This window comes from Oncorhynchus masou, chromosome 15, assembly GCF_036934945.1.
Source record: "Oncorhynchus masou masou isolate Uvic2021 chromosome 15, UVic_Omas_1.1, whole genome shotgun sequence".
Taxonomy (NCBI): domain Eukaryota; kingdom Metazoa; phylum Chordata; class Actinopteri; order Salmoniformes; family Salmonidae; genus Oncorhynchus; species Oncorhynchus masou.
Window position 1 is genome coordinate 26,331,289 of NC_088226.1, and position 26,902 is coordinate 26,358,190.

Consider the following 26,902-nt stretch of genomic DNA (forward strand, 5'->3'; position numbering starts at 1 on the left):
ACTCATCAGACCAAAGGACACATTTCCACCGGTCTAATGTCCATTGCTCGTGTTTCTTGGTACGAGCAAGTCTCTTCTTCTTATTGCTGTCCTTTAGTAGTGTTTTTTGTTGTTGCAGCAATTCACCCATGAAGGCCTCATTCACGCAGTCTCCTCTGAACAGTTGATGTTGAGATGTGTTTGTTACTTGAACTCTATGAAGCATCTATTTGGGCTACAATTTCAGAGGCTGGTAACTTTAATGAACTTGCCCTCTGCAGCAGAGGTAAGTGTGGGTCTTCCTTTCCGTGGCAGTCCTCATGAGAGCCAGTTTCATCATAGCGCTTGATGATTTTTGTGACTGCACTTGAAGAATCTTTCAAAGTTCTTGAAATGTTCTGGACTGACTGACCTTTGCTCATTTGAGCTGTTCTTGCCATAATATGGACTTGGTCTTTTACCAAATAGGGCTATATTCTGTATACCACCCCTACCTGTCTCAACACAACGGATTGGCTCAAACGCATTAAGAAGGAAAGAAATTTCACAAATTAACTTTTAACAAGGCACACCTGTTAGTTGAAATGCATTCTCTCAACCATGAAGCTGGTTGAGAGAATGCCAAGAGTGTGCAAAGCTGTCATCAAGGTAAAGGTTGGCTACTTTGAAGAATCTCAAATACAAAAAATATTTGGATGTCTTTAACACTATTTTTAGTTACTACATGATTCCATATGTGTTATTTCATAATTTTGATGTATTCACTATTATTCTACAATGTAGAAAATAGTAAAAATAAAGAAAAATCCTTGAGTAGGTGTGTCCAAACATTTGACTGGTTCTGTACATCGTTCCAGCACCTTAATACAGTATTAACACTGCAATCACTGGTGATGGACGAATCATTGAAAGATTAATGGAGTTTGAGACAGACTTTTTATTTTCAAGCAGAAATAGCTCAAACTAAACAGATGTAGATTAAGCAATTCATTACTTGAGAAACTTCAGACAAAGTCATTTCTCAATTAAGTATTCTAATGGCGGCTGGAAATCTCGACTTCCCACCCGAGAGTAATGTGAAGTCATAGGGTTTCTCAGCTACAGCAGCCAATTAATGGGAGTCTAGGGCTTTTTTCAATCTGTCAAGCACGCTATTGACATTCTGTGGCTGTATTCTTATGCTCAATTTGATGATGCCGTGGTGCTTTCCAATTAAAATGTGGAAAAAAATATGGAAGAGTGCGTATTATCTGGAACAGAGCTCTTCAACACCCATCAAGGGTGCATTGACCCCTACTTTCATCTTCTGTGAGATGAGAATTCCTGCGACATCTCTATTTAGTCTGTTTATTGATTCGTTTGCTTTCTTGCTGGTGATTACAGTGCAAGCATATGTTACCTTGGACCGGCTTAATTTGAGTGCACCTTTTCAGTGACACAGATTTGACTCATATTGCTATATGCCTGTAAGCAACCCTCTGGAGTCGGAGCCATAGTGGAGATCTCATGCTGTAGATGTACAGAATTCAGAATTCAGATAAGTCACCTTTAGAATGTCAAAAGGGGGAATTAAATAATCAAAAGGAAGCTGACTGAAGTTCCCCTGCTGTGGCACTTCCACATACACGAAGCATGTATATCCCAAATAGTACTGACACACCTGCTCTGCTTGCTCCGACTACTGTGCCTTCTCGACATGTCTTCACTCACAGAACTTTCACAAGTCTGGATGAATGAAATAGCATCAAAGTAAAAATAATTGCCACCCATTTCCAGGGAGCTATACACTAGCTACATATAAGCCCCATAAGTCTGGATTGTGATACTGTAACTGGACAATGTGTCAACAAGGGCACCATGGCATAATGTTATGTATGGTACGACGTGCTGTTCGTCGTACTGTATGTAGTTATGGTTTACAACAGTATGCTGCTTTAAGGATGAATGGGTTGTCAGAATGAGTGACTATGTCATTAAATGACAGTGATGTACAATGTGAAACTGTGCAGATGCGCATTATTTGACAGGTAAGCTAGATATAGCAAACGTGTCATGATTAATCAGTAACCCGAAAGAACGACAGTTGCCGGCTAAATGGGCCCTCGCAGGCAGCTTCATGTCAGGGGCAAGCCTGGTTGGCCCCCAGCGAGTCTGGCCTCTCAAATGCAGGGCTCGGGGGTAGCATGAGTGGGGCCCAACATGGACCCATGGGCTAGCATAGAGAGTGGGAGAGGGAGTGGGCAGCTAATCTAGTCCAGCTGACCGCCCCCCATGACTCCCCCTCTGTTCAGGGACATAAGTGCCTCAGCCACGATGCAGCTGCTGGCCGCTGTGATAAGAGCACCACACAGACACGCGCACACTCACACACACAGATGTAGTTCACACACATATTAGGCACACACTTGCAGCACACTTGCGCGCACACATGCACATACACACAAACAGAGAGGGGAGAGAACTTGATAAACAGAAGGTATGCATCCGCACTCACTGCTGGACATACACACACAAACATGTGCTCACCCTGACCCACTTGATGAACCCCCACTGAGAAAGTTTGATTATTTCACATACCCTAAATGTGATAGTCTTCCACTGACATGCACTCTACCACAAATGCAATCTCTCAAAATATTGCTGTAGAACATCAACATCACTGAAAGATGCCAGACCTGGGTCAGACCTGGCCTAGGTGAAATACTTCAAAGTATTGGAGATGCGCTTGATTTATCTTGGCGTTTGCACTTTGGGGACTATTCTATTGTTTCCATTGTATCGAGCAAACCAAATCAAGCTCAGCATAAATACCCAGGTCTGCTACAGTAGGCTGATGTTAAAAACATTTTTTGTCAAATGTCTTTGTATGTTCCAGACAGTGCAGTGTGGTGACATGTTTGTGGTAGCCTTGCCTCAGTCAGTGTTCAGGACTGGGCTATAGAGCAGTGATAAAGCTCCTGCTTGGGAAACACAGCAATGCCCTTCAGACAGAATATTATTAGTGCTGAGTTGGACTGATTTAAAGCCAAACTGTGCAAACAAGCTCCAGTATGTGGATTATAAAGCTTCAGCCAAATAAAGTTCAAACACAAAGCACAGCACAGCCTCGCTCTGCTCGCTGCATGTCCTCCTTAGACAACTAGGGAAAGTAGTGCTTAGAATTTACGATGAAAGGCGTACAAAACACATAACTCTCACTCGTCTCAATGAAGTACAATTAGTTGTTTGAGTGTATGATGGAAATAGGAGAAGCTGTGCCAAGCATTAAAAAAACACCCATCTCAATGGACAACAATAAAAACAGGGGCATGCTTTTGTAATATGCTTTTTATGTACGTACAAGGTCAGTATAGTATTACCTTTCCCCAATTCCCAGATTGAGAGAAAATACACAGATGATGTGAACATTTGTCACGTGCTTCAGCGAAGGCATGCAATGGGGTTTATCTTTGTGTTTCATTGTTAGGGGTTGAAATCATGAAATGGCTACAAACAAGTCATTACATAGGAGAGTAGAGCACAGAGAAAATAAAATGTACATGTCTCATGAACTCGGGCTATACTTTGTTGCAGTGCTTACAACAACGAGCTTGGCCAAATCGATCACATTTCTCCCAAGCAAAGGCAGGGTTGGAAGGTCATTGAAAAAGCATGCAACTCCTTAGAATACCAACATTGAAGGAAATACAGACATATTAGATCAAGGGAATGGCAGAGGGGGAAAAAGTCTGGTAAAAATGATGGCTGTTCCTTTCTTTCACATATCTGTTTATGATGTTGATCTCCAATTCACAATCAGATTTGTAGTTCAAAAAAGAGGGTGGCTTGGAACATAAAAGATGGTCACCCCATCAGCTTTTTTATTCTTCAAAATCATTTTCATCCCATCATCCTCCTCAACTTGTTAGGCCACCAGCTGCCACTGAGTTTCATCACTGTTAGAGTAAAACAAGTGTGGTTTGGCAATTTTCACTCATCCTGTAGTGTACATAGGTTGTATCTTCTTTGCAGGGGGTAATGTAATCACCTTGGAGTATGTCAATCATGTAATATCAGACCCATCTTAAAGGGAGGCCATCAAAGCAGGGCCGGTAATAAATAATTGAGGGATTCCATGTGTGGCCATCCATAACTAACGTTATACCATGAAATGTCCATTAACTGTGCATTCCTTTAGAGATAGTGCAACCATTTCAATTACTTGTGAAGTTTGGAAACCCCCCGACTGTGACTGCAATTTTTCAGCTATCCAATTAATTAAACTCTACTCATACTGTTGAATTTCAGGTAACTTTTGTCCCAACTGACGGCTAAAAGCACCATCAAATAAATGACAAAAATCAGCATCAAAGTATAGATCAAAGTATAGTATGTGTATCCCAATTAAAATAAATCCAGTTCAATCATGACCCTTTTAATAGAAAATGTCAATTACAATATGAATTTTACAGTACTTTTGACGATGTCCAACCTAGTTTTTATGTTGGTTCTAATGTTCTATTACAGCTCTTTTACTAAGATCTCTTGATTAAAGGAGTACTCTTATTTCCTCCTCCCCTTTCATTTCCTTGAAATAGCATTTACATTTTTTAAACTAAGTAAAGCCAAAAGTAAAAAGGACCAACTCAAATTAATGGGAAACATATACCTAACTTATTTTTAAACTTATTTTGTACATAATGATGCTGCTGCCATCTCTTAAAACCGATATAACTTCTGGACATCAGGACAGCGATTACAGCGATTACTCACCTCTATCTGGACAAAGATTTATTATTTATTAACGAATCTAACGCAAAGGATATACTGCTTTCTCTTGAATGGGCCAAAATCCCTGTCATTTGCGTGAAGATAAGACAGAGGAAAAGGGGGCGGAGGTCAGGCTACGTTCTGAGAGTTCGAGTGAGTAAACTTCCACTACCATCCGTTCTATTGGCGTGAAATCATTGGAAAACAAAATGATATATGATCAAGACTATCCTGCCAAAGGGACATTAAAACTGTCATATCTTATGTTTCACCAAGTTGTGGCCGAACAACAACGCGGATAATATAGAGCTGGGGGGATTTTCAATGCATCGGCAGGACAGAGAAGCTATGTCTGGTAAGACGAGGGGCGGGTGTGTGTCTATTTGTTAGTAACAGCTGGTGCGCAATGTCTAATATTTAAAAAACTCTTGAGATATTGCTTGTCTGAGGTAGAGTACCTTATGATAAGCTGTTGACCACACTATCTACCAAGAGAGTGCTCATCTATATTATTCGTAGCCGTCTATTTACCACCACATACCAATGCTGGCACTAAGACCGCAAATGGAAACCTATCCACGTGGCGTGAGCCTACCAGACGAGCTACATGTCTTTTATGCTCAAGCAACACTGAAGCATGCATGAGAGCACCAGCTATTCCGGTTGACTGTGTGATAACTCTCTCGGTAGCCAATGTGAGCAAGACCTTTTAAACAGGTCAACATTCACAAAGACGCGGGACGGATAACCAGGACGAGTACTCAAGACATGTGCAGACCAAAATGTTCAACCTCTCCCTTACCGAGTCTGTAATAGCTACATGTTTCAAGCAGACAATGAAGCCGTGATGTGCTTTGAAAGGCTGGTCATGGCTCACATCAACAGCATCATCCCAGATACCCTAGACCCACTCCTAATTCGCCCCAACAGATCCACAGATGACGCAATATCAATCACACTCCACACTGCCCTGATCATGGACTACAGGAATAGGCGGGCCTAAATCATTCTCTTTACTGTTATTCAGACATTTCACAATCTTAAAATAAAAGTGGTGATCCTAACTGACCTAATACAGGGAATTTTTACAAGGCTTAAAATGTCAGGAATTGTGAAAAGCTGAGTTTAAATGTATTTTGCTAAGGTGCATGTAAACATCTTCAACTGTATAACTTGGCGGAGTCAGAGGAAGGCCCCCAAAAATTGTCAAAGTCTCCAGTCACCAAAGTCATAGACTGCACAGCAAGCAGTACCAGAGCATCAAGTCTAAGACCAAAGGTCTGCACCTGTTGTATTCGGCGCATGTGACAAATAAAGTTGGATTTGATTGCACTTTTTCCAGAGGACGGCTATTACTTCTGTAGTCTTTAAATGTCAAGATCTATTTTCTGCTCAGTAAAAACATTTTGAAACCTAGAATTATTAATGTTCCTTTTATACTCCCACTGAATTCTGATGTTGTGGGTATTCTTTATTCCATATGCATCTTTTCTTGGGCTAATCAAAAGTATTGTCAGTGAGGATAGTGAAAGCAATACCAACGCATACCTGGGAGTGCAACCAAGTGTGTAGCGGTATTCAACACCCCACTTCCAATATTGCTATCAACCACATCCAGAATCATAGTCACACCATTGTTCTATTTTGTGGTGTGTTATGCATGCATGGTATGATACACCACAATGAAAGGTCAGCGTAATTATATCTGAGAGAGCGAGAGAGAGACTTTTTTCTGTTGTACAAATTCTATTTAATACAATTGTAGCCAGGTACCATTTGAGGTAAGCCATATGGACCGATTTCATGTTTTTCTCACAGAACTTTGATTGATTTTATTTATTTGGTTATCTGGTTTTTGTGAAAATGTTGTGTGCTAAATGCTACTCAAAATGCTAAGCATACTCTTACACAAATTAGTGAATTGCTATGGTTCAAAAGCATATTTTGAAAATCTGAGATGACAGTGTTGTTAAGAAAAGGCTAAGCTTGAGAGCAGGCGCATTATTTTCATTTTATTTGCGATTTTCAGAAATTGTTAACGTTGCGTTATGCTAATGAGCCTGAGGCTTTATTCACGATCCCGGATCCGGGATGGGGAGTATCAAGATTAACAAATACACACATTGCTGTACTCAGTAAAAAGGGATAGAAATCTGCTATGAACATCATAATCAAATATTATTTGTCACATGCGCCAATACAACAGGTGAAGACCATACTGTGAAATGCTTACAAGTCCTTAACCAACAACGCAGTTCAAGAAAGAGTTAAGAAAATATTTACGAAATAAACTAAAGTAAAAAAGACTAAAAAGTAACACAAAATAACATTAACGAGACTATATACAGGAGGTACCTGTACCGAGTCAATGTGCGGGGGGTACAGGTAGGGCAGAAGGCGAGACCCAAATACAGACACAGGAGGCAGATGGTAGAGCTCTGATGTTTATTATAACAAAGGGAGTAGGCAAAGACAGGTCGGGGACAGGCAAGTGTTCATAAACCAGGTCAGAGTCCAAACATTACCAGGTGATAGGCAGTTTCGAGATCAGGCCAGGCAGGGGTCAGAAACCAGATCCGAGTCCAAAAACAGTACAAGGGGCTGGTAGTCAGAACAGGCAGAGTGGTCAGGCAGGCGGGTTCAGAGTCAGAACAGGCAGAGTGGTCAGGCAGGCGGGTTCAGAGTCAGAACAGGCAGAGTGGTCAGGCAGGCGGGTTCAGAGTCAGAACAGGCAGGAGTCGAAACCAGGGGGACTAGAAACAAACAGAGACTGGGAAATATAGGCGCAAGGGAAACTGCTGAATTGTTGAATTGGCAAACAAGACAAACTGGCACAGAGAGACAGGAAACACAGGGATATATACACCGGGGATAATAAGCGACACCTGGAGGGGGTGGAAGACAATCACAAGGACAGGTGAAACAGATCAGGGTGTGACAGGTTTTATTAGAGGTATTTGTACATGTAGTTATGGGTAAAGTGACTATGCATAGATCATAGACAGCACGTAGCAGCAGTGAAAAAACAAATGGAAGGGGGGGATCCGGGTGGCGCCATATGATTAATTGTTCAGCAGTCTCATGGCTTGGGAGTAGAAGCTGTTAAGGAGCCTTTTGGTCCTAGACTTGGTTCTCCGGTACCGCTTGCCGTGCGGTAGCGGAGCGCACAGTCTATGACTTCGTTGACTGGAGTCTTTGACAATTTTTGGGCCTTCCTTTGACACCGCCTATTATATAGGTCCTGGATGGCAGGAAGCTTGGCCCCAGTGATGTACTGGGACGTACGCTCTACCCTCTGTAGCTCCTTACAGCCGAGCAGTTGCTATCATATATGGTGATGCAACCGGTCAGGATGAACTTTTTGAGGAACCAATAAGAAATATTTTCGGTCTCTTAAAGGTGGAAAAGGTGTTGTTGTGCCTTCTTCACCACAGTCTTGGTGTGTTTGGACCATGATAGTTTGTTGGTGATGTGGACACCAACGACTTGAAACTCTCGACCCGCTCCACTACAGCCACGTCAATGTTAATGGGGGCCTGTTCGGTCACCTTTTCCTGTAGTCCACGTTCAGCTCCTTTGTCTTGCTTACATTGAGGGAGATGTTGTTGTCCTGGCACCACACTGCCTATAGGCTGTCTCATCGTTGTCGGTAATCAGGCCCATCACTGTTGTGTCGTCAGCAAACTTAATGATGGTGTTGGAGTCGTGTTTGGCCACACAGTCATGGGTGAACAGGAAGTATAAGAGGGAACTAAGCACGCACCCATGAGGGGCCTCAGTGTTGAGGATGAGCATGGCAGACGTGTTGTTGCCTAAGAGTACACGTCCTGGTAATCTATCCGGCCACGTGGCTTTGTGAATGTTGACCTGTTTAAAGGACTTGCACACATCGGCTGAACATATTCCAGTGTGTGCTAGCAAAATAGTCCTGTAGCGTAGTATCTGTGTCATCTGACCACTTCTGTATTGAGCGAGTCACTGGTACTTCCTGATTTCGTTTTTGCTTGTAAGCAGGAATCAGGAGGATAAAATTATAGTCAGATTTGCCAAATGGAGGGCGAGGGAGAGCTTTGTATGTGTCTCTGTGTGTGAAGTAAAGGTTGTCTAGATTTGAGGTAAAACATTATTTATGTTTGCCTGCATTAAAGTCCCCGGCCACTTCTGGATGAGCTTTTTCTTGTTTGCTTATAGCTCGTGGAGTGCAGTCTTAGTGGTGTGGTGGTAAATACATGACTATGAATACTATAGATAAGAACTCTCTTGGTAGATAGTGTGCTCTACAGCTTATCATGAGGTACTCCACCTCAAGACTTCTTTAATATTAGACATTGCCCACCAGCTGTTATTGACAAATGCACACACCCCCACCCCTCGTCTTACCAGAAGTAGCTTATCTGTCCTGCCACTGCACAGTAAACCCAGCCAACTCTATATTATCCATGTCGTCAGAAACCCATTGTCTTCCCCCATTGAACATCGCATCATTCATGACCATCTTACCATGAACAGTTCACATATACCCTTTCTACTGTACGAACAATACTGTATTCTGCTATTGTCTCTGATATTTTCTTTTCACATTGTGCATTCCAGCAATTATGGTTGATGTGTATTTTTAATTTTTTTAATTTTACCTTTATTTAACTAGGCAAGTCAGTTAAGAACAAATTCTTTTTTTCAGTGGGTTAACTGCCTGTTCAGGGGCAGAACGACAGATTTGTACCTTGTCAGCTCGGGATTTGAACTTGCAACCTTCCGGTTACTAGTCCAACGCCCAAGGGCAGCGCAGTACATTTCGGCCTGTCTTGGCTAGGCTCGGTAGTGGGAAAAGGGTTCAATATTGCCCAAAATGTTGAGACACAAGCCCTTGTTCGTATATGGCATACTAATTCAGACACCCTTTGAGAAATGTCCATTTACACAATGAGGAAAAGAAGGCAGTCCTTCCACACAAACACAGAACAATGGTACTGTACACAGAGAACATGTTTGCTCATAACTTAATTTTAACAAAGTTCTAGGAGAAGAAAGTGTTTTATAATGAACACTTAGCTAAGCATTAGCGAGAACAAATGAACTGGCGATGACAGCATGACAAAGAGCCCAATCTTCACCGCGTGCATGATAATCATTCGGTCAGAGCTATCCCACGTATTCTAAAGTTTCCACATCTCTTGCAGCCGACAGCACTTGGAATGATCAGAAGTCAGTGTATTTGTCCAGAATGGATGAATAGTAGCTCCATTGTCCATCTCTACCATTCCAGTATTAATCAGAAACAATGTTCCTCCTTCAGTCAAGTCGAAGAGAGCGGTATTAAAGCCCTTATATCCGCAAGGGTCTTTTCCAATCAGTTTGTGCAGTTGAGTACAAAATAAAGACAGTTCACTCGAGTCCGTTTCTCGTGAGCTTTCCGTTTATATATAGATCTTAAGGAATAACCGTGCAGTTCCCAATGGCATTTTTAGAATTTAGTCCTGTGCTTGGATAGCTGGATGGTAGGTTAGTCCACTAAAAAGTACTTTCATCTTGACTCGAAGCGATAACAATGTACAAGTATACAGATTGAAACCAATCTGTCTCAGTCTCTCCAAGTCGTACACCTAAGGGACTTGCAAGTCCAACTGAACCACTCACACAATAAATAGGTAAAGGACTATGCTGTATATGTTTAGGAGACGGAGTAGCCTATATGCTAAAGACAAAAATGTATCCAGAATTTGTGAACAAATACTCCTGCTTTATGGGTGGTCCTTGGCAGTGTTTCATCATTTAGTGACCATATAAGACCAGAGGTAGGACCAAAAGGCCAGTAAAGGAAGTTGGAGGCAGTAGGCCAAGTGGGGGGGCAGAGTTTGGGAGCCCATCTGACGGGAGGGTAGAATCTCTCCACAATCGGTCGTTTCCGCTGGCCTAAGGGGGAGAAAGAGAGATCAATGTGACAAAAAACATTGTAGCCCCACATGGTTAACCTGAAACATAACATAACTAGGTAGGTATTATTCACTGCCGAGGGCCAAAACTAAGCCATTTATTATCATTCAGAAATTTCAAAACGATATGTCAAAGGTGATGGGTGGGAGTCCTCTAAATATGCAAATATAACCTCCCTGAACTTAACTGGCAAAGGTATCAACTCCTGCCAACTCTTTCTTTAGATGAAATGCTGTACAAACAACTGAAAAACTATAATATTCCATTTTCTCTGACCCTGATTAAACAATCAACAAAACAATCACCACACCTGTGTTGGAATAATTGATTCCGGAATGTTCCGTGTGGTCTCCACAGTAGCAGGCAGAGGGTTGATGGCATGGCTCTCTCTGCCAGTGGCTGGGCTGAGGTGTCTCGATTCGCTGGACGTGGGCATCACGTCTGTCCCGCTCCCAAACGCCAGGAGGGCATTCCCTGTTTCACAAGATGAGAAAAGGCACAGTGTGAGAAGAGGAGACAATTAACCTGAGGCTCCCGATATGGACCTGATACGTCTTAATGAATTTACAATCACGCCCACATTCAATTACTGCACAGGACTCTGCCTGAGCGGCTTGGACCAATTTGGATTTGCTCGGTGGAGAAGAAAAATACTCAGTATTCTCTTCATGTTTCCCCAACTGCACCTGCCTCTCCACATCCTCTCATTAGCTCACAGACTAGTGGCATCGGCCAAACAAGTCTAAGACCTCGCTCTGTGTCCTTTTTTGTCATGGAGAGGAGAGGCCACAGGACAGGTTGCTACCTGATGACACTAGATTTACCCGGGAGGAAGATAGCCCCTGTCTGTTTAAACAGGTCAGATGAAAACACTGTAGCAAAGTCAATAATAAGGATGATTAATTATTAGAAAGGGCATACGCAAGATTGTAATAGAAATGGATAACCGTCATGGTGAGTGAGTCACCCACAATGATGCATGAAGCTCCTAAAATAAAGCCAAAAATGAACGTCTGGGTCATGTGCTTGAAGGCACTCTTCATCTTCTAGATGGATCATGAACATATCACACATTTGCTTAAACCATCAGAAGGTTAAACTAGCTTGTCTCCCAACATGAGATATTACACAATCATTACATGTAATAACATTACTATGCTATTATGGGTTAAGTCTGTAATCGACACAAATGGTCTCCATAAGGAACTCTATACAAGTTGCATATTATCAGCTAATATTTACATCAACTGTTGAAACGGGAATTTATGCATAAGCCAATAAGATGGGGTGAATTAATATATATGCTATTACTTTAGGTTAGCCCTGTGATTCTCTTTCCTGAGTGAAAAGGAAATGCACTGAACACCCAGGTGGAATTACCAAGGATACTGCTTGAAGGGGATGATTAATATGAGAGCGAGAGAGCGCGAGAGGGGTGAAAGAGAGAGGAGCGAGAGAGTGAAAGGAAGAAAGAGAAAGAAAAAGCACAAGATTATACTCTGACTGGTCATTTTCCCACAGAGGGGATAACTATTTAACACAATCGTTCACTGCTATTGAGCCTACAGGTGACTAACTGCTGTGGGACATATCTGCCTCATTGTATCAAATTTTCCCCTAGTCAAATTACTTCTCCTTGTGAGCCCAATTTGCTGTAGTGCTTTGGCACAGGTATTCAATGCTAGTAGGCTAGGATGAACGAGGAGTAAATAAAATTTCCAATAAATAAAATTTGGAAATAAGAGAAAAGCAGCATTTAATCCAACAGATTAGACAAATCAAATTATGCTTGGTTTCAATGGGAGCTCTGTGAAGGTTTTTTGTAGAATAATTGCAAAAGAATTGTTATGTAGACCAATTATTGTAATGGAAAACCAAAGTGTTGCTTTTGAGATGTTGGATAAATCATTCCTCAAAGGGAGACAGCATTATGAGAGACATTACAAAAAAACTAAAGGGCAAAATCCCCAGAACTCGTGGAGTAAATCGTCCCATATATTTTACCATTGGAATATACAGAACAATATTTTATAGAAATAGGGAATCTTGAGATACATATCTTGAGATATCTTAAGATGTTGCTCCTGTTCTTCTCCCCTGTAAACCTGGGTAGTGTAACATGCTCATTAGGGATACCATAGCAAAAGGTTTCAAAATGTTTCCAATAGTTCAGAAAGTACCTTGGGCCGTTTTCCTCCATCGCGTGCCAAGTGAACACAACCCTACACTAAGGCTATATCCCAAATGCCACCCTATTCCCTAAATAGTGCATTACTCTTGACCAGAGCCTTATGGAACCTAGTCAAAACTAGGCCATTTGGGATGCAGGCTCAGTCACTGGAGACTGCTTTTTGTGATGACTTGATGGGAGCCACTCACTGAGACAGACGTTGTTGGTGAAGTATTCCAGGAAGTCGGAGCACTCTACTCTCTGGTTTCCGCTGGCAGAGCAGGAGCACCATGGGGCCACGCTAGATGTGGAGTTATCCACATAGTTGGGAGTTATCGTACTGCCTGCAGAAACAATATGTTCTCAGTTTAGTATCAAATATTCATTCCCTCAAAAGACCCGTTGTTATAGGACTGTTATGCATCGTAAAACATTTATGAACCTTGTTTGCAATTCACTGTTCAATCGCACAATGTGAGTGGGGATGTTATTCAAGAAATTAGCAAAAATGCAGCTATGAGTACAAGTGTGTTGAGGGTAATTCATGCCAGCTGTCTGTTGCTCGTTTTTATGGAGTCAGACACATTCATTTGCGCTTTCTTTGAAAATGGTTGGAAGTGTTTGTGTGCCATTTCTCTCCCAAGTTTTGAAATGGAATGGAGAGTTTAAGTGCTTAATAAATACAGACCAGGAATGAAAATGCCAATTGTTTGTTTGCTGAAGGGCACCACAGAATGCTCTTGAAATGTATTAGGTCACTTGTGCTCTTTTTTCGAGAGCATGAAAGAAAAATGGCCAATCTTTGAGCGAGTGCATAAATCAAAGTCTACATTTCATCAAAGACACTTCTCAAAGTGTAATAACAGCCTTTACACTTCAGAGTCTGCCTTCAGAGGTCCTTATGTGTACGGCATATTAGGACATACAGTTGAAGTCGGAAGTTTACATGCACTTAAGTTGGAGTCATTAAAACTCGTTTTTCAACTACTCCACAAATTTCTTCTTAACAAACTGTAGTTTTGGCAAGTCGGTTAGGACATCTACTTTGTGCAGGACAAGTAATTTTCCAACAATTGTTTACAGACAGATTTCACTGTATCACAATTCCAGTGAGTCAGAAGTTGAAATACACTAAGTTGACTGTGCCTTTAAACAGCTTGGAAAATTCCAGAAAATTATGTCATGGCTTTAGAAGCTTCTGTTAGGCTATTTGACATAATTTGAGTCAATTGGAGGTGTACCTGTGAATATATTTCAAGGCCTACCTTCAAACTCAGTGCCTCTTTGCTTGACATGATGAGAAAATCAAAAGAAATCAGTCAAGACCTCAGAATTATTTTTATTGACCTCCACAAGTCTGGTTCATCCTTGGGATGATTTCCAAACACCTGAAGGTACCACATTCATCTGTACAAACAATAGTACACAAGTATAAACACCATGGGACCACGCAGCCATCATACCGCTCAGGAAGGAGAGGCGTTCTGTCACCTAGAGATGAACGTACTTTGGTGCGAAAAGTGCAAATCAATCCCAGAACAACAGCAAAGGACCTCGTAAAGATGCTGTCAGAAACAGGTACAAAATTATCTATATCCACAGTAAAACGGGTCCTACATCGACATAAGCTGAAAGGCCACTCAGCAAGGAAGAAGCCACTGCTCCAAAACCGCCATAAAAAAAGCCAGACTATGGTTTGCAACTGCACACAGGGACAAAGATCGTACTTTTTGGATAAATGTCCTCTGGTCTGATGAAACAAAAATAGAATTGTTTGGCAGCAATGACCATCGTTATGTTTGGAGGAAAAAGGGGAGGCTTGCAAGCTGAAGAATGCCATCCCAACTGTATTGCACGGGTGTGGTAGCATCATGTTGTGGGGGTGCTTTGCTGCAGGAGGGACTGGTGCAATTCACAAAATACATGGCATCATGAGGCAGGAAAATGATGTGGATATATTGAAGCAACATCTCAAGACATCAGTCAGGAATTTAAAGCTTGGTCGCAAATGGGTCTTCTAAATGGACAATGACCCCAAGCATACTTCCATAGTTGTGGCAAAATGGTTTAAGGACAACAAAGTCAGGTATTGGAGTGGCCATCATAAAGCCCTGACCTCAATCCTATAGACAATTTGTGGGCAGAACTGAAAAAGCGTGTGCGAGCAAGGAAGCCTACAAACCTGACTCAGTTGCACCAGCTCTGTCAGGAGGAATGGGCCAAAATTCACCCAACTTATTGTGGGAAGCTTGTGGAAGGCTACCCAAAACATTTGACACAAGTTAAACAATTTAAAGGCAATGCTACCAAATACTAATTGAGTGTATGTAAACTTCTGACCCACTGGGAATGTGATGAAAGAAATAAAAGCTGAAATAAATCTCTACTATTATTCTGACATTTCACATTCTTATAATAAAAGTGGTGACCCTAACTGACCGAAGACAGAGAATTTTTTCTATGATTAAATGTCAAGAATTGTGAAAAACAAAGTTTAAATGTAATTGGCTAAGGTGTATGTAAACTTCCAAATTCAACTGTATATAGTATATACACTGAACAAACATTAGGAACACCTTCCTAATATAGAGCTGCACCCCCCCTCCCCTTTTTTTCCTCGGAACAGCCTCAATTCGTTGGGACATGGACTCTACAAGGATGATGGCCCATATTGACGCCAATGCTTCCCACAGTTGTGTCAAGTTAGCTGGATGTTCTTTGGGTGGTGGACCATTGTTGATACACGTGGGAAACTTGCAGCGTTGCAGTTCTTGACACAAACCGGTTCGCCTGTCAAATACTGCAATACCCTGTACAAAGCCACTGCAATCTTTTGTCTTGCCCATTCACCCTCTGAATGGCACACATACACAAGCCATGTCTAAATTGTCTCAAGAATCAATTGTCTAAAAATCCTTTCTTAAACCTGTCTCCCCCCCTTCATCTACACTGATTGAAGTTGCATTAAGTGATCATAGCTTTCACCTGGATTCACCTGGTCAGTCTTGTGGAAAGAGCATGTTCTTAATGTTTTGTATACTCAGGGTACATACTGCTTTAAACCTTCACAAATAGGATATACTCAAATCCGACTCATTTATTTTAGGCCTACACTATTAAAGAAGCTAAATGTAGCATTTCCACCTCCAAATGGCAAATACTTTCCTTGTATGTACATACATCAGCATCTTTCAGTGATAGCTAAATTGTTACATGTAAATCCTTTAAATAGTAACTTCAATTTCCCTCAAATCAAATATTTCCTGACAATCTTTGTTTTTTATTCATTAATTTACATTTTCCATCCTTCTCTCGTTGCCCCTCTAACTGCTTTCTCCTTTTTCAGTACACTAGGTTAGTTAAATACTTCCTTTCATCTCTTTCTCCTGTTCTCCATTCATTGATTTACCCTCTCCTCCACTCATTGCTTTCTCCAATCCGTTCTCATTCTTAAGTTGCTCTCTCAGGCTCTGTACCCACCTATCAGGCCTGTGTAGGCAAGTAGACAGGCTCCATAGTTCCCCTGCTTGCAGCTGTTGGCAGACGACTCGGCTGGTTGGCAGTCGTACTGGAACTGAGCCAGACGGGACCTACACAGATCCAATACAACTAGCACTGTTTAGTAGCGAGCAAGGGCCGGACACAAATTACAATAGTAAAAAATATTAATGTTTTATGAAATGGTTTTCACTGGTGGATGATAGGGTTGTGCTATGAATTTGGTACCGCACTAGTAAACTCAGCAAAAAAACGTCCCTTTTTCAGGACCCTGTCTTCCAAAGATCATTTGTAAAAATCCAAATAACTTTTCAATGAAAAACAATTAATGAACATGCACCTGTGGAATGGTCGTTAAGACATTAACAGCTTACAGACGCTAGGCAATTAATGTCACAGTTATGAAAACTAAGGACACTAAAGAAGCCTTTCTACGGACTCTGAAAAAACACCAAAAGAAAGATGCCCTGGGTCCCTGCTCATCTGCCTGAACGTGCCTTAGGCATGCTGCAAGGAGGCATGACACCTGCACAGGATCAGTACATCTGAACATCACACCTGCGGGACAGATACAGGATGGCAACAACAACTGCCTGAGTTACACCAGGAATGCAATAGGCTGAGAAAGGCTGGATTGAGGGCTTGTAGGCCTGTTGTAAGGCAGGTCCTCACCAGACATCACAGGCAACAATGTCGCCTGGCAAAAAAGTGCTCTTCATTGATGAGTCGCGATTTTGTCTCACCAGGGGTGATGGTCGGATTCGCGTTTATTGTCGAAGGAATGAGCGTTACACTGAGGACTGTACTCTGGAGCGGGATTGATTTGGAGGTGAATGGTCCGTCATGGTCTGGGGCGGTGTGTCACAGCATCATCGGACTGAGCTTGTCGTCATTGCAGGTAATCTCAACGCTATGCGTTATCGGGAAGACATCCTCCTCCCTCATGTGGTACCCTTCCTGCAGGCACATCCTGACATGACCCTGCAGCATAACAATGCCACCAGCCATACTGCTCATTCTGTGCGTGATTTCCTGCAAGACAGGAATGTCAGTGTTCTGCCATGGCCAGCAAAGAGTCCAGATCTCAATCCCATTGAGCATGTCTGGGACCTGTTGGATCAGAGGGTGAGGGCTAGAGCCATTCCCCCCCAGAAATGTCTGGGAAGTTGCAGGTGCCTTGGTGGAAGAGTGCTGTAACATCTCACAGCAAGAACTGGGAAATCTGGTGCAGTCCATGAGGAGGAGATGCACTGCAGTACTTAATGCAGCTAGTGGCCACACCAGATACTGACTGTTACTTTTGACCCCCCCCCCCCCTGTTCAGGGACACATTATTACATTTCTGTTCGTCACATGTCTGTGGAACTTGTTCAGTTTATTTCTCAGTTGTTGAATATTATGTTCATACAAGTATTTACACATGTTAAGTTTGCTGAAAAGAAACAGTTGACAGTTAGATGACATTTCTTTTTTTGCTAAGTTTACATGTAAGACTATGTGGCATACTGCAGTGAGGGGCATTTATTTATTTATTTCCACAATCCAGAATCATTAGTACAGCCACAGAGCAGGAAAGGGGGAAGGAGAAATAATGGTCATGACAAGAAATCGCAATAACTTTAATCCATCTTACATTTTATCTGTGTAAAATATTTAATGTGTTTATCCAGCAGACTCTCAGGGGTGTACTAAATGATGTTGGTGGACAGCTTGGGGTAGAATATTGAACTATTGTTGATTGCTTGTTCGGTTTGTCTGACCTGATACAGATGTGGTTCCCAAATTATCAGTCATGGCCCCACTGGTGGGTCACAGCTGGTACTGTCTGGGTCATGAGACTCCTGACTAAAAACTGGGTTGAAACTTTGGTTTGTTGAGTTAGTGGTTCACAATAAATATGAACAACATTTTTTTGGTAAAAGCGAAAATATGTTTGGGAGTTAATGTTATACATCTTACACTGAGTGTACAAGGCTGTCAGATGAGCTGGCCGAGATCAACCTCTCTGGGAGCGAGTCACAATATGTCGGCTAAAACAGAAAGTGGTAGTAGCTCATTGTGGCCTATGTCCCAAAAGAGAAAAGTAAGTAAATAGGTGTAGTACATTACACATTAACAGTATGTTGTGTTATTAGAGCTTCTAACTCACCTGCACACATAGTCACCCTTGCACACACTCATCTGTATGAGGCAGCTGGGTTTGTCTGAGCCCTCATAGGAGCAGCCGGGAACAATGGTTTGCCTGCGTCGCTCGGCGCACGCCATGTCCGTGCAAGGGCAGAAAAGCAGCTCATGTGTGTAGGCTGGAGGGACGCGATCAAAGAACCGGCGTAGGGCCTTATTACACTTGGCCTTGTTGCAGAGGCCCGACTTGGCCAAGGGTTTGATGCAGGCAGATACGTACTCTGTGCGGAGCTTCTGGCACAGGTCGTCAACGTTACACGCCTTGGCTGCGTCCAGGCAACGGTTCACCGTCGCCACGTTGGCCTCAGAGTCTGTTGGCGTAAGGAATAGGAGGAACCAGGAATCAATATCATAGAATAAGAGAATGACCAAGCAAAATTTTTTGGGTAAATGCTATATCACCCATCAGTGATATATTGTTGAAACAATACAGATAGATAATCAGGTTCCTCTCTTTTAATGTTAGTGGTATTTTTTGTATGAATGCATTGGATTCTTTCCTCTGAGGAGGCACACCATCATACTGTAGTCATAACCTCTTCAAATAACCAAACAAATATATAAGTTATGGGTAGATATATTTGATGGTTAGAGCATATTTAGAACATTCAATCCTAATTTGAATTTCCAAAGCATGAAACAATAATCTCATTATAAGTGAATCAACACATTCAGACATAGTCTTGAGGGAAATTGCCATTTAAAAGTAGTAAACGTCTTGAGAAACCTAAATAATTATTTACGGGTATTCATTGTTCCTCTGTCCTTCTCTTCCTGGAAATGAAAATGTTAAAGCAGATGTAAATGAGATGCTTGGAAGCAAAACCAAATTTTTTATAATGCTAATTGTATTAATTTTTAACTATGCCTCCAGGATACAATGTAGGTTATTCTATGCCTAAGGCTGCCCTCCAGGGGGACCTAAAAGATGGTGGTTTGTTTTCAGCATGAAACCTCTGGCTCATGGTCAAAAGTTTGCGGTAAGATCAAAATAAACCGAGGTCCATGTACTGACCAGCCGTGATGGAGGCCAGACGAACGGAGTCGTAGTCTCTCTCCACGGCTTTGTAAGGGTAACTCTCTACCAGGTTGAGTCCTGAGGGGATACGGAATGACACATTATATGACACAGTAATGACACTATCCCTTTGGAGCGAATGAACAGGACTTGCACATTGTTCATTTCCTGTAGTTGTTTATTACGACTCCTGCAGGTTAATACAGCAAATACTCCCCCTCTCCAAGGACCTTCAGTAATTTGTTACACGGTGACGCCAGGTGTGGTGACTGATGACTGACTGTGTGCCAGGCATCATGACTAAGCTGCGTCAGCCAGATTGTGTTGTGGGTAGAGAGTTAAATCTGTAACCTGTGTTACATAAATGGACTTGGCCGCCATTCCATACAAATGACAGAGCTCAGTTGCTCACCGTGTATGACAGACTGATGGAGACTCCAGTAGATGCTGAGACAGTTCTTCTCCTTCTTCATGCCTCGTTTGCACTGGCAGCCATGCAAGGGGCTGGAAATCAGGGCTGAGACGGCGTTGGCGCACTGGCTCCGGGCCCCGGGACCCAGCTTCATGCTGCCGTCGCCCGCCACGCACTGACGCAGGGTCCGCAGACGTGGGCTGCAGGTCTCGTCACTGGAGCATGAGTCTCCCGCCACCAGACAGTCTCTGCCAGCGGACAGGACCTCATGCAGGGCTACAGGACAGAAGGGGATGGGGAGGGTGGTGGAGAGAAAAGAAGAGTAGAAGGCAGGGAGTGGAGAACAATTATGATTGCGTACACAGGTTATTTCAGGTCACGGTTTCAATTTTGGAAACCTAATTTCTCATTATGCAGATCACCCAACCCATCACCTAAACCACTTGTATAATCCAATGAAATGAAAAGCATGAGGCTTGTGAAAACATCTGATGAAATGTTGAAAATATTTGACTACTGGCTATCTGTTGATTTCTGTTGGTCTATTACACCAGAGCCCGTTCTCTGTCCTAAAAGATATTTGAGACTGAATTGTGTCACTAGCCTACTCACTGGCCTACTATCCCATAATGTCAAAGTGGAATGATGTTTTTAGAATTTTTAACTAATTAATTAAAAACCAAAAGCTGAAATGTCTTGAGTCAATAAGTATTCAACCCCTTTGTTATAGCAAGCCTAGATAAGTTCAGGAGTAAAAATGTACTTAACAAGTCAAATAATATGTGGCATGGACTCAATGTGTGGAGTATTTAACATGATTTTTGAATGACTGCCTCATCCCTGTACCCTACGCATGCGATTATCTGTAAGGTCCCTCAGTTGAGCAGTGAGTTCAAAACACAGATTCAACCAGAAAGACCAGGGAGGTTTTCCAATGCCTCGGGCAACTATTGGTAGATGGGGACCAATGGTGACTTTAAAACAGTTAGAGTTTAATGGAGAAAACTGAGGATGGATCAACAGCATTGTAGTTACCCCACACAATACTAATCTAAATGACAGAGTGAAAAGGAGGAAGCCTGTACAAAACTAAAAAATATTCAAAAACTTGCACCTATTTGCAATAAAAAAAAGAGGAAATAAATAAACTTTATGTCCTCAATACAAAGTGTTAAGTTTGGGCCAAACACAACACATCACTGAGTACCACTCTTCATATTTTCAAGCATGGTGGTGGCTGCATCATATTATGGGCATGCTTGTCATCGTCAAGGACTAGGATTTTTTGGGGGATAAAAATAAACGGAATCTAGTTAAGCACAGGCGAAATCCTAGAGGAAAATCTGGTGCAGTCTGCTTTCCAAAAGACTCTGGGAGACAAATTCACCTTTCAGCAGGACAATAACCTAAAACACAGTGTCAAATATACACTGGAGTTGCTTACCAAGATGGCATTGAATGTTTGAGTGGCCTAGTTATAGTTTTGACTTCAATCATCTTGAAAATGGCTATCAATGATTAACAAGCAACATGACAGAGTCTGAAGAATAAATAAAAAATACAACATGTACAGTCCAGGTGTGCAAAGCTCTTAGAGACATACCCAGAAAGACTCTCAGCTGTAATCGCTGCCAAAGGGGATTCTACAAATGTATTGACTAGGGGATACTTATGTAAATTTGATATTTCTGTATTTAATTTTCAAAACATTTGCCAAAATTCCAAAAACACATTTTTATTATGGGTTAGTGTGTGTAAATGGGTGAGATATTTAACACATTTTCAATTCAGGCTGTAGCACAAATGGTTGAATAAGTTAAGGGGTCATTAGGCTAAGCCCCTTTTTCGCCACTTCCTGTCTTAATGACGTGCCCAAAGTATTATTGTTATTCAGGAACTGAAGCCAGGATATGCATATAATTGGTACCATTGGAAGGAAAACACTTTGAAGTTTGTAGAAATGTTAAAATAATGTAGGAGAGTATAACACAATAGATATGTTAGGAGAAAATCCAAAGAAACAACCAGATTTTTTGGGGGGAGAGAGGCCATAAGGAGGAGTAAATAGAAATGTCTTTTGACTTATTGAAACAAAGTTTAGGGGTAGATTTTCGGACTCCTTTCTTTGAATGGTGAACGAGTGGATTACTCAAATGGATGGCGCCAACTAAACTGACTTTTTGGGATATAAGAAGGATTCTAACACGACACTACATGTTACAGCTGGGACCCTTTGGATGACAAATCAGAGGAAGTTTTTCAAAAAGTAAGTGAATGTTTAATCACTATTTGTGAATTTATGAAACCTGTGCCGTTGGAAAAATATTTTGATGTGGGGCGACATCCTCAAACAATCGCATGGCATGCTTTTGCTGTAATAGCTACTGTAAATCAGACAGTGCAGTTAGATTAACAAGAATGTAAGCTTTCAACCGATATAAGACACTTGTATGTACCTACATGTTTAATATTCATAATTTCTGATTATTTATTTGAAATGTGCGCCCTCCAGTTTCACCGAAAGTTGTTCCACTAGCGGGACGCCTAGGCATTTAAGGGGTATGAATACTTTCTAAAGGCATTGTAAAATCCTCATTAGGAAGACATTCTATTTGAACCAGTCCTTGACTCTACGACAGGGTCGGGGAAAATTGGTAAATTATATTATTTCATACTAATAAATTGTTCAGAGAAAGAGATTTGGGGGTGATCTTAGACCATTCCGCCAAACCTTCATCAGCTCTTCAATTCAAACCACAGGTTTTCAAAGGTGTTCAAGTCCGGAGACTGAGATGGCTGTTGCAATATGTTGATTTTATGGTCAATTAACCATTTCTTTGTGGATTTTCATGTGTGCTTAGGGTTATTGTCTTGCTGGAAGATCCACTTGCTGTCAAATGTCAGCCTCCTGGCAGAAGCAACCAGGTTTTTGGTTCAAATCAGGGCCGCATGCAGGCATAAGCGGTAACTTAGATCCCCTGGCTGTAAGGGACTCAGTCCAGTGCAACTTAATTGATAGAGCATTGCACTTGCAATACCAGTGTTGTGGGTTTGGTTCCCACAGGGGACCAGTATGAAAATGTATGCGCTTACTCTCCCCGCCCAGTGCAACTGGGTCCTGGACTTTGACAGGCCGCCCCTAGGTGGTGAGTGTAGGAAACAACATCTCCACCCCGCTGATCCTCAACACTGGTGCCCCACAAGGGTGCGTTCTCAGCCCTCTCCTGTACTCCCTGTTCACCCATCACTGGTTGGCCATGCACACCTCCAAATCAATCATCAAGTTTGCAGACGACACTACAGTGGTAGGCTTGATTACCAACAACGACAAGACGGCCTATAGGGAGGAGGTAAGGGCCCTCGGGGTGTGGTGTCAGGAAAATAGCAGAGGGAGCACCCCCCATTCACATCAACGGGACAGTAGTTGAGAAGGTGGAAAGTTTTAAGTTCCTTGGCGTACACATCACGGGCATACTGAAATGGTCCACCCGCACAGACAGAGTGGTGAAGAAGGCGCAATAGCGCCACTTCAACCTCATGAGTGGGTCACTTGAGTGGGTTGAGTCACTGATGTGATCTTCCGGTCTGGGTTGGCGCCCCCTCCCCCTTGGGTTGTGCCGTGGCGGAGATCTTTGTGGGCTATACTCGGCCTTGTCTGAGGATGGTAAGTTGGTGGTTGAAGATATCCCTCTAGTGGTGTGGGGGCTGTGCTTTGGCAAAGTGGGTGGGGTTATATCCTTCCTGTTTGGCCCTGTCTGGGGGATGTCATCGGATGGGGCCACAGTGTCTCCTGACCCCTCCTGTCTCAGCCTCCAGTATTTATGCTGCAGTAGTTTATGTGTCGTATTTACATCATATAAAAATGTGTATAATTGCAGGAAATTAGCTTTAAAACAGAAAAACAAATTATCCACCCCATGGCAAAATGGATAGAATTGCTAGAAATTAGCATTAACACTTCTAAAAAATGTTCTACCTTCACATGAACACTGGGGTGGCAGGTAGCCTAGCGGTTAGAGCATTGGGCCAATAACCGAAAGGTTGCTGGATCAATTACCTGAGCTGACAAGGTAAAAATCTGTTGTTCTACACCTGAACAAGGCAATTAGCTCTCTGTTCCCCGGTAGGCCATAATTGTAAATAAGAATTTGCTCTTAACTGACTTGCCTAAGTTAAATAAAGGTTCAACTAAAAAAAACAAAGGGAGAATTTTACTGTCATTCTGTTACAACACTTTGCATCTGAACTGTTCATCAAGTAAGTGTTTTGGGGTGTTTTAGGGGCCTATTTATCAATATTGCATCAATTATTCTAAAATACTACTTATGAACGGAATTTAGAATGTTCATAAGCATAGAAAATGCGTCAAACAATCCTACATCGTCACCATTGATAAATACCAATTGTTTTCAGCCTCAGTGCTTGTGCACAACCTTGGCTATTTGCCTTTCGAAACGCCACTAATTAACCATATATGGTCAAAATCATCCCTTTAAAGCCTGTGGGGGATATACAATGCGTACCGTGAAATACAACGACGCAACCAAAAAAAGCGTTTTTAATTTACTGAAATAGACGTGCTAGTGTCAGAGGTTGAGAACAACCAAAAAGGTTTTGGCTCGATTAATTGCGTCTTGACCAGTAGAGATCTAAACACAGCTACAAAGAGAGGACCATCAGGACAATTCAAGTTGCTTTAGCAATGGCAACACTCACCAATAAGCCATCCATCCTCAACAGCTCCCTCCTGTAGGCATATAGACCAACATCGTTCTTCTGCAGAATGAAGAGGTTGTACATTCCACCTGGCCACCACATTCAGCACCGTCTCTTGCACATCACATAACACATCACCTGCACATTAAGTGAGTGGAAGCCTTTTCTGTTCACATAGCTGAACTCATTTTGGGATGGTGCTTTAATGTCAATGTGGGTGCTGCCTATTGCTTTGTTTGTATTTGGGAACTCAATGCTGGCAAATGCCCTTCACTTATCAACCCCGGACTTGTCTCGCCATCATTACACACACCTGGTTCCAATCCCCACTCTATCACTGTATATATACTCCCTCTGCCATTTGTTTTTGTCGGTCATTGTACATGTTACATGTTACTGAGAGGAATCGCTCCTACTATTTCCTGAGTACTTTATATTTTGCACTTTGGGTTCACCCTGTGCCTTTTGGTTATGAAGATATATTTTGAGCACAACAGCATTTGGGTTTCATCCAGCTTTGTTCTATGGTGCTTAAATAAATTCAGTAGTTCTAAACCTGTGTGACTGCCTCCTGCCTACTCCTCTCTACACCAGTGACAGGTTGCCTCTGCCAGGATGCTGAAACTTGGCTGCAAGTGAATCTTCCAGCAAGACAATAACCCCAAGCACGTATCAAAATTCCCAAATAAATGCTTAATTGGCCACAAATCAACATTTTACAATGGCCATCTCTGCATCAAATCTGTGGTTTGAATTGAAAAGGGCAGTCCATAAACGCAGACTAAGTATATCAAGCATCTGGAAATATTCTGTATGGATCTAAGATCCCTCCCAATGTGTTCTCTAATCTCATAAAACATTTTAGAAAAAGGTTCAGAGCCGTTGTCCTTGTCAGGTGAGGTATTTAAAGCTATTGAAAACAGGGGTGTTCATTTTGACCCTTACCTTTTTGAGAGAAACAAATATTGCTTGTTGAACACAATTGTATTCTTTGAGCAATTGCATTAGTTTAAAATTATAACATTTCCCAGTTTTTTATAGCTCAGTCACTCATTTTTCTCTAGGCTGTCAATAATTTTGGACCCACTGTATGTTTTGTGTGGAGCATTCAGAGGACATAAAGCCTGTAACAGCACTGTAGATATATATCTATCTCGGCTGTGTCCCAAGTCCTTTTAAGGCTCTCTATCTGTCTCAATACGCCGACATGACAGCTGGCAAAATGAGACTTCTATCTTCTAAGTTTTTTTTCTGAATCTGCTCTTTCTGTAGAAGGATTAAGCAGGGATAACCGCACTTGATACAACCCTGGCCGGTGGTGCACTCATCAAATGAAACGCAATGAGACAATGCATGATTTATACCCGACTTCCACATTCCCTTTCTTTTCCATGCTGCTTTGAAGCATATTAATGAGGGATTTTCAAATACAATTCATTAAGCTACTCTTCATATCAGAAACTTCTAAAGCCATGACATAATTTTCTGGAACTTCCCTAGCTGTTTAAAGGCACAGTCGACTTAGTGTATGTAAACTTCTGACCCACTGGAATTGTGATACAACACTACTCCATAAGTGAAATAATCTGTCTGTAAATAATTGTTGGAAAAATAACTTGTGTCATGCACAAAGTAGAGGTCCTAACCGACTTGCCAAAACTATAGTTTGTTAACCAGAAATTTGTGGAGTGTTTGAAAAAGTCTTAATGACTCCAACCCAAGTGTATGTAAACTTCCGACTTCAACTGTAAATGTGTAACGGCGTTCTTCGTTTGTTGAAAGAGAGTCGGACTGAAATACAGCGTGGTGGTTACTCATGTCTTTAATGTAGAAGATAGCGATACATGAAATAACTTAAATAAATACAAAACAACAAAACGGACCGTGAAACCTAATTACAGCCTATCTGGTGAAACTACACAGAGACAGGAACAATCACCCACGAAATACAAAGTAAAACCCAGGCTACCTAAATACGGTTCCCAATCAGAGACAACGAGAATCACCTGACTCTGATTGAGAACCGCCTCAGGCAGCCAAGCCTATGCAACACCCCTACTCAGCAGCAATCCCAATAACTACAAAACCCCAATACGAAATACAACAAGATAAACCCATGTCACACCCTGGCCTGACCAACTAATTAACGAAAACACAAAATACTAAGACCAAGGCGTGACAATATGTATGTATGAAGAGTTGAAGTCGGAATTTGTTTACAGGCAGATTATTTCACTTATGA

At 41.9% G+C, this 26,902-nt stretch overlaps 1 protein-coding gene across 1 annotated transcript in view; it reads right to left on the bottom strand.

Annotated features, from left to right (window-relative positions):
- Nucleotides 1-10,262: 10,262 nt before the first annotated feature.
- LOC135556828 (GDNF family receptor alpha-4-like) overlaps nt 10,263-26,902 on the bottom strand; it is a 46,342-nt gene continuing 29,702 nt past the window's right edge. Inside the window, exons 3-9 of the mRNA XM_064990271.1 lie at nt 19,945-20,220; nt 19,530-19,610; nt 18,480-18,825; nt 16,313-16,422; nt 13,042-13,176; nt 10,973-11,136; nt 10,263-10,641 (exon numbers count right to left, since the gene is read on the bottom strand). Of these exons, the coding sequence (XP_064846343.1) occupies nt 10,501-10,641; nt 10,973-11,136; nt 13,042-13,176; nt 16,313-16,422; nt 18,480-18,825; nt 19,530-19,610; nt 19,945-20,220 (1,253 nt within the window). The 3' untranslated portion in view covers nt 10,263-10,500. The remainder of the gene's footprint in view (nt 10,642-10,972; nt 11,137-13,041; nt 13,177-16,312; nt 16,423-18,479; nt 18,826-19,529; nt 19,611-19,944; nt 20,221-26,902) is intronic.